At 43.3% G+C, this 7,257-nt stretch overlaps 1 protein-coding gene across 1 annotated transcript in view; it reads right to left on the bottom strand.

Moving 5' to 3' along the window:
* LOC101846838 (protein dhs-3) overlaps positions 1-5,953 on the bottom strand; it is a gene marked incomplete at its 5' end in the record, with an annotated part of 11,015 nt that extends 5,062 nt beyond the window's left edge. The window contains 1 exon segment of the mRNA XM_005108736.2: positions 5,769-5,953. Coding sequence (XP_005108793.2) covers positions 5,769-5,953 — 185 coding nt within the window.
* Positions 5,954-7,257: the final 1,304 nt, after the last annotated feature.

Here is a 7,257-nt window from a genome sequence, read left to right as displayed (position 1 = left end):
ACACACACACACACACACACACACACACACACACACATACGTGTTTTGAGGTCATTATGTGGACATTGCCCCAAACCTACATTATGTGGACACCCCATATCATCCAAAATAATGGGTCAAATCAATCAATATTTGCAGTGTAAGTCCACTATACAAAAACACCATTGTCCACCAAATTTGAAGAAGCTACCTAAATTTTTAGTCAAGTATGTTTTTTTACTAACGTTAGTGGGACATTGCATTATGTGGACTTTACGACCTCCTGACCTTTTGCACAAAGGTACACAAATGGTCCATTATTGAGACTTCCAGAGCACAAATGGTTTTTAAGGGCTTTGGGTGCCTATAATGTTTATTAATTCACCCATGGGTTGGGGATATATAAATAGACCCACTGTCCCTGGGATCCATGTACAACATCTTCTTTGGTGCATTTTCCTTTTCTCCATCCTTCTTTCTCCTTCCCCTTCTTCTATTATTCGTGAGATCAGTCTGCGGACTGTCCCTCGCCAACACACCTCTTTGACCCACTTTTTCCTCTTAGACGGGAGGGTGGGACGGCCCATGCCACTCAATCGGTTGGGAGCTGAAGCCCCTCCAGTTTATCCTTGGGTCAATCTTGATGGGAGGGTCTAGTAAACTTTCGAGGAGAGTATAACTCCGGAGTAGCCCTGGCTCAGCTCTGGTCATCCGAGCAATGTTTCCTCTGTTTCACTCAGTGGTGGGAGGGGAGCCCCGGAGTTGAAAAGCATTCCAACACACATTGAATCCCCAAAAACATTCTGACCCATCCCCAGTCCCCAACGATACTAAAAAGTTTCGGCTCGTAGAAGCGGGTGTACCCACCGAGCCGAGCAGACAACCAGGAAAACCGACCTTTACTGCTGCTTGTGCTCTCCCTCCTCCCAGGGAGCTTCCGGAGCAGCCATACTTGACCATCCGCAATTTTGATGCACAGAAGAAGATCACAAATCGAACCCTTTTCATGACAGGAGATGCTTTAACACAGACACTGGCATACATCCCCGCCAACGTCCAAAAACTGTCTTCTGGTGCACTCCTTGCATATGAAACAGAAATAACTGGACCCTTGATCTCACGACCTTCCGTGGTATTCCTGTGAATCTTGGCGACGCAAGAAGTTTAACTGCTTGAAGAGCGTCGTCCACAGTCATGAGGTGAAAGGCTGCTTTTCATAAAAAATTGCGGCTATATTGTGAGGGTGTGGTCGAAGCCCGCCAGATGACTCTTCGGTGGGGTGAGACCGCCCTTGAAAGGAACACAATTGTTTTGACTTTCGATTCGTGCTGCCCACCAGCCACTGTTCGGGCAGCATACTTGGTTCTGGACATGCAACTCTAAGTGCAAAACCCTCTGCGCTGCTTCAAGTGCCAGAAGTTTTGCCGTAGCCAGTCGTGATGCCGACACGCAGACGTGGGTACTCGTCGTGGCAAGACCGGGCATCCTGAAAAGGTATGGAAGGCTAGTCCTTTCTTTCTCTCATAATTGCCACGGCCAACACTTGGTTCCAAGAACGTATCATCCAAGAGTACAAAGCCCAAAATGGCAGCTCATTTCAGAAGGCTCGAAAGACTGTCTACCCGATAGTTATGACCCCGGTCCCTGGTTAAACGCAAAGGCAGTCCAGTCCGGCCGGTCTCGAGATCGGCCAGTACTTCTACTGCCGACCTCAAAGAGCCCGTGGTCAACAGGCGAAACTGCGATAAAAGCTAAGAAGGTCCCTCCTACCCCTGTAGTAACCACCTTCAAGGGGCCACTCGCCAACTGTTTCAGAGTTCTAGGGGAGGACGAGGTGGACTCTTACTCCGTCCCCTCTTCTTCTCTCTCCCCACGCCCCACCCCTCTGATGGTGTGTGAGGAGCCCCCTTCCCCTCATCCAGCCTCTCCCCCTTCTTTCCAACTCCCTTCGTCTACCCTACCTACCCCTAACCCTCCACCAGATACCCCCTCCCTTTGGAGGATGACACCTCCGATCCGGGAAGGAAGGAAGTCGTCACTCCCTCCCCAAGTCTCCCGGTTGGATGCTGCCCAATCAAGGGCGGCAGCCGCGCAAACACTCTTCCTCGTCCACAAGGAGGAGTCAGAGCTCAGAAAAGATGGGGCCTCTGTGCTCCAAATCTTTTAAAAATTGTCCAGTGGTGGTCCTGCACTGGAATGCCAGAGGACTCCGACCTTCCATTCTAGAATTGCAACACATACAGGTTACACTGTGCCCGCTTGTGGCCTGTATCCAAGAGACAAAGTTCGCCCCGGCTTCAAACATTGACTTAAAAGCTATTACTGGTCATCATCATATACACACTGAGAACCAGACAGCTTCTGGTTGAACCACCATCTACGATACATCGACAACAACACCCTCCACAGACAAACACATGTACATCTTAAGACAACCCTCCAGGCTATTGCTGTATGGGTCACCCTGATAAGACCAATCACGATCTGCTTCATATGTCCCGTCAAATTACCCCCTCAAAATTACCCAGCTTAAAAACTCAAACACAAAGTCACCCAAACCCTTTATTTTAGTAGGAGATTTTGATGTACATAACAGCCTTTGGGGAGACAAACCCACTGGCAACAAGGAAAAAAACAATAGAAGACTTTCTAATTTCAAAACAACATCTGTCTTTTAAATGGCAAATCCTCAACTTACTGAAACAAATCCTTAACACTTCATCCATCGACCTTTCTTTCTACACCCCTGACCTGGTCCCAGATTTTGAGTGGTCTGTGCTGGATGACTGTGCGGATCATTTCCCAATATTTCCCAAGAACAATAGCCTCCAACACGAACTGACCCCAGAGCGCTTTAACTTCAAAAAGCATACTGGGACGGGTTTGTTATTGGATGCTTCCATATTTTTAGCCCCACTTTCAGCCTCAACTACCACTAATTTCATGAAACAATTCCAGAAATGTGTCACAAAGACATACCAAAACCATCAGAAAACCCCCGGAAAACTAGGTACGGTTCTCTGAGGTGTGTGGTAATGTCATAGACCCCAAAGAAAAAGAAAGCAGCAAAAATGCTCCACCCCGAAGCCTCCATATTTTTCTTCGGAGGCCACTCCTATTGACTTAGCGTTAGACTCCGTAGAAAATTCCCCCAAATTATCGTTTCTCATTCTGTCCGATACCTTGTCTTGCCTCACTTCACTCACCAATCTTCTTCTCTTCCCCTTCACCTATCCCGTAGACTGGATGTCCGTTGTGGCGCTATTGAAAATTTGGCCACCAGCTTCCTCCACTCCTTCCGCTCTTCAGATTTCCTGAGCGTGTCTTTGAGGTCCGGGCCTGTCCGTTCCTTGATTTTGTCCTTCCAACTCTTCTTCGGTCTGTCTCTGCTCCCTTTCCCCTGGACGCTGCCTTGCAAGATCATCTTGGCAAGGCCGGATGAACGGATGACGTGTCTATGCCATTGCAGTTTGCATTTCCTGACCAAAGTGAGAAGGTCAGGGTATGGTCCAATTGCATTTTTGATCCGTTGTTCGACTTCATCATTTGTGATGTGATCTTTTATGAGATACTAAAGACTTTTTGGAAGCATCTCATCTCCACAGCTTTGATCCTTCTTTCAAGGTCTGCATTCAAGGTCCAGGATTTACATGCATACAAAAATACTGACATGACCAGGGAACGAATGAGTCTGCTCTTTGATCTGATGGTGATATTTCTGTCTTTCCAAATGGTTTTTAACTTGGTCATTGCTGCTGAAGTTTGCCCTATTCTGGAGAGTATTTCTGGTTTTGATCTTTTGTCTGTCATTATTGCACGCAGGTACTTGAAGCTGTGTACGGTCTCAAGCTTCTGATTGTTGACTGGATGTCCACTGTGATGTTTTTGCTGCTATTAGACAATCTAACACTTTTAAACCCGAAAATAGTTAAATTGCAGTTAAGAATTATTTCCTTAACTACATCTCCAAGCTATGGGATTAAAACTAATCTACTTCACTTCACTTTCACCTATTCCGAAGAGTGAATGGTCGTCCGGGCTTTTGAAGATTTGACCACCAGCTTCCTCCACTCCTTCCGCTCTTCAGAGCGTGTCTTTGAGGTCCCGGTCTGTCCATTCCTTGATGTTGTCCTTCCAACTTTTCTTCGGTCTGTCTCTGCTCCTTTTTCCCTGGACTCTGCCTTGCAAGGTCATCTTGGCAAGGCCGGATGAACTGGTGATGTGTCTATGCCAATGCCGTTTGCCCGTTTGCGTTTCCTGACCAAAGTGAGGTCAGGGTATGGTCCAAAGTGCAGTTCTGATCCGTTGTTTGATTTTATCATTTGTGATGTGATCTTTGTATGAGATACTAAGGATTTTTCGGAAGCATATAATCTCCACAGCTTTGATCCTTCTTTCAAGGTCTTCATTCAAAGTCCAGAATTCACACGCATACAAAAATACTGACATGACCAGGAACGCATGAGTCTGATCTTTGATCTAATGGTGATATTTCTGTCTTTCCAACTGGTTTTCAACTTGGTCATTGCTGTTGAAGTTTGCCCTATTCTGGAGATTATTTCTGGTTTTGATCCTTGGTCTGTCACTATTGCACGCAGGTATTTGAAGCTGCGTACTGTTTCAAGCCTCTGGTTTTGACCTGGATGTCCATTTTCTTGCTGCTGTTAGACAATCTAAGAATTTGAAACCCGAAAACAAAAAATCTAGTTAAATTGCTTTTGAGAATTATTTCCTTCACCACATCTTCAGGCTGTGAAATAAAAAAACTAAAGTAAACAACTAACAACAAGCTTCATAGTGTCCAAACTGGACCCATGAAAATCTTCTGGCCTTTCGAGAAGAGACGAAGAAGTTTTTACTCGTTTACGTATTTAGATATATGCTTCCGTGACCCATGGATATCTCCTGCGTTGAGATGAGAAACCGCTCTGTGTCAGATGCGATACAGACTTCACCATTAGACACATTAGAATGTTAAAATGTCCGACTTTGGAGAGACCCGAAGTAACTATTTTAAATACACAAAATTAAAAGGTCTGTTCTCCGTCGTCGATCCAAATAGAATTCTCAAATCTATAAGAGCCATTAGTCTGTATTCTAAAATGTAGATAATTTTTTTTTTTTAAATGTAAACTGTTGTTTTTATTTACTAATCTTTTTAAAACAAGATTTTTTAAAACCATGAGATGTTTTCCTTTACTTTAAAAGTAAAATAAAGCCCTGCTTTGAGCTGTTGTGAATGCAATCAACTTGTGTTTCGTTCGTGTATGTGACTTTACGAAGTTGCGAGCGCCGTAAAACTCTTATTAAACTAACTGCAGAGCGTTGCTCCATGATGTACAGCAGAGCAAGCTTCTGGATTCCAACTCCTAGATGGATCCGCCACGTGCGGTCTCACACACACACCCGGCGACACACAAATCAGAAAGCTACTGTCGTTATGTGGACACCAAAATTTCTGCACACACTCGAAGTGTGTATAGCGTTGTGTATAGAAATAACGAAATAACAGCGTTATTCGGACCGGAACCAAATTCAAAAATATTTTAACACATGATGTAATTTTTGGCGGGAAATACGATGGTGACCTTAAAACATTATGTGGACGTCTACATAACGGGGCATGTCTACATAACGTGAGTGTGTAAATATACAATTGTCTACATAACTACGCAAAGGCACACACACACACACACACACACACACACACACACACACACACACACACACAAAACCTCTATATCACATCTCTCTCAATATATATATATATACACAAACACAAGCGTTACCTTCGCTGCCGTCTCATAAATGGACTCCTTGTTGGACAGGTCAACAGTATAAGCCTTGACCTTCGACCCCTTGGCCTCTATCTGTCGCGCTGTCTCCAGGTTCCCCTCCTCATTGATGTCCCAGATGACCAAACGACAGCCCATTTCGGCAAATTTCAGACTCATGAGACGACCGATTCCGCTGCCTGGAGAGCAATTAAATTGTAATCATAGCTAAATTTTTCTAATCCCATCAACACTCTTTGCATCATAGAGGGCAGACTTATTTCACTAAAATTTACCTAATACTCGGTTATTTGAATAATTTATTGGTTCTCTGTGCAAACCTACTTTATTCTGATCATAAAGGTCAACCTGCACTGTGAGAGAAGCAATATATCCCATCAGAAAGATGGAGATGCACTTGATGAAATTAATACCTTCCTCTGTGTGGAAATTCCCCGAATTTCTTTTGAATGCAAAGCGAAGCGAATAACCATCAACCCACCACCCCTGTTGCCTACCTAGAGGCTTCCTGAAATGTCAGATGAAAAGATGGTTTTACACAAATGGGACAAGAAGAAAGACCTATTCATTTGTAGGGATTTTTTATTCTGTCTACTGCCATTGTCAACGACCAAGACAAATTTCTCCCTGCGAGATGAATAAAGATTGTCATTGTCATTGTCATTGTCATTGTCATTGTCAATTCCTGTTTTGATTTAAGTATAAATCTTATTCGACAAACAAAAAAAACAAAAAAATTTTACTGGCCATAATTTATCTCCATTTGTAAATCTGAGTTACAGGGGCAAGATATAAATAAAACATACATTACTTTTTAAAAAGCTGACTTGTTTGAGTAAAGAGAATAACATTCACACAAACACAATCATTTAGTGCCGGGGAGGGGGGGGGGAGCAAGACTGTCAGAATGAAACAACAGAGAGAAAGAAAAGAAATATGACCTACCAAAGGCACCTCACTCCAACCACCCCTGACTTTAGTTCATACTTTGTCTATTGTCATACAGACCGAAGGGCTAGAACCTAAATGGCTGCTGGATCGGAAAAGTAAAGTAAAGTAAGTCTATTGTCATAGAACAGAGCATAAAACTCAGTCTTAACCCTTAGTTGCTCATTACAACTAAACCATCATAAATAAGAAAATATCATTTTAGGAAAAACTAATCTAAGCTCAACCATCGTAAGCTGATAAGAAAACAGCATTTTAGAATAAACTGATCTATTCCCAAAAGAAGACCCAAGATGAATTGCGTGGCGTGGAAGGCCCTTCTAGCCCTAGCCATTTTTGTGCACTCCCTAACCCTATACAGTAGTACTTCAGAAAAAGAGGCTTGCATCCTAAAAAGTGATGTAGTATCTTTGTAATCAGGTTTAGTTAATAACATATAACAAAATTTAAAGGTAAATGAAAAAATATTATGAAAATTAAAGTTTAATTAGGTTCACTTATTTCGAAATATGTGCAAATTCGGTAACAACCCCCC

Source organism: Aplysia californica, unplaced genomic scaffold (assembly GCF_000002075.1).
Source record: "Aplysia californica isolate F4 #8 unplaced genomic scaffold, AplCal3.0 scaffold00715, whole genome shotgun sequence".
In the NCBI taxonomy this organism is placed as follows: domain Eukaryota; kingdom Metazoa; phylum Mollusca; class Gastropoda; order Aplysiida; family Aplysiidae; genus Aplysia; species Aplysia californica.
This window is presented reverse-complemented; position numbering and strand designations above follow the sequence as displayed.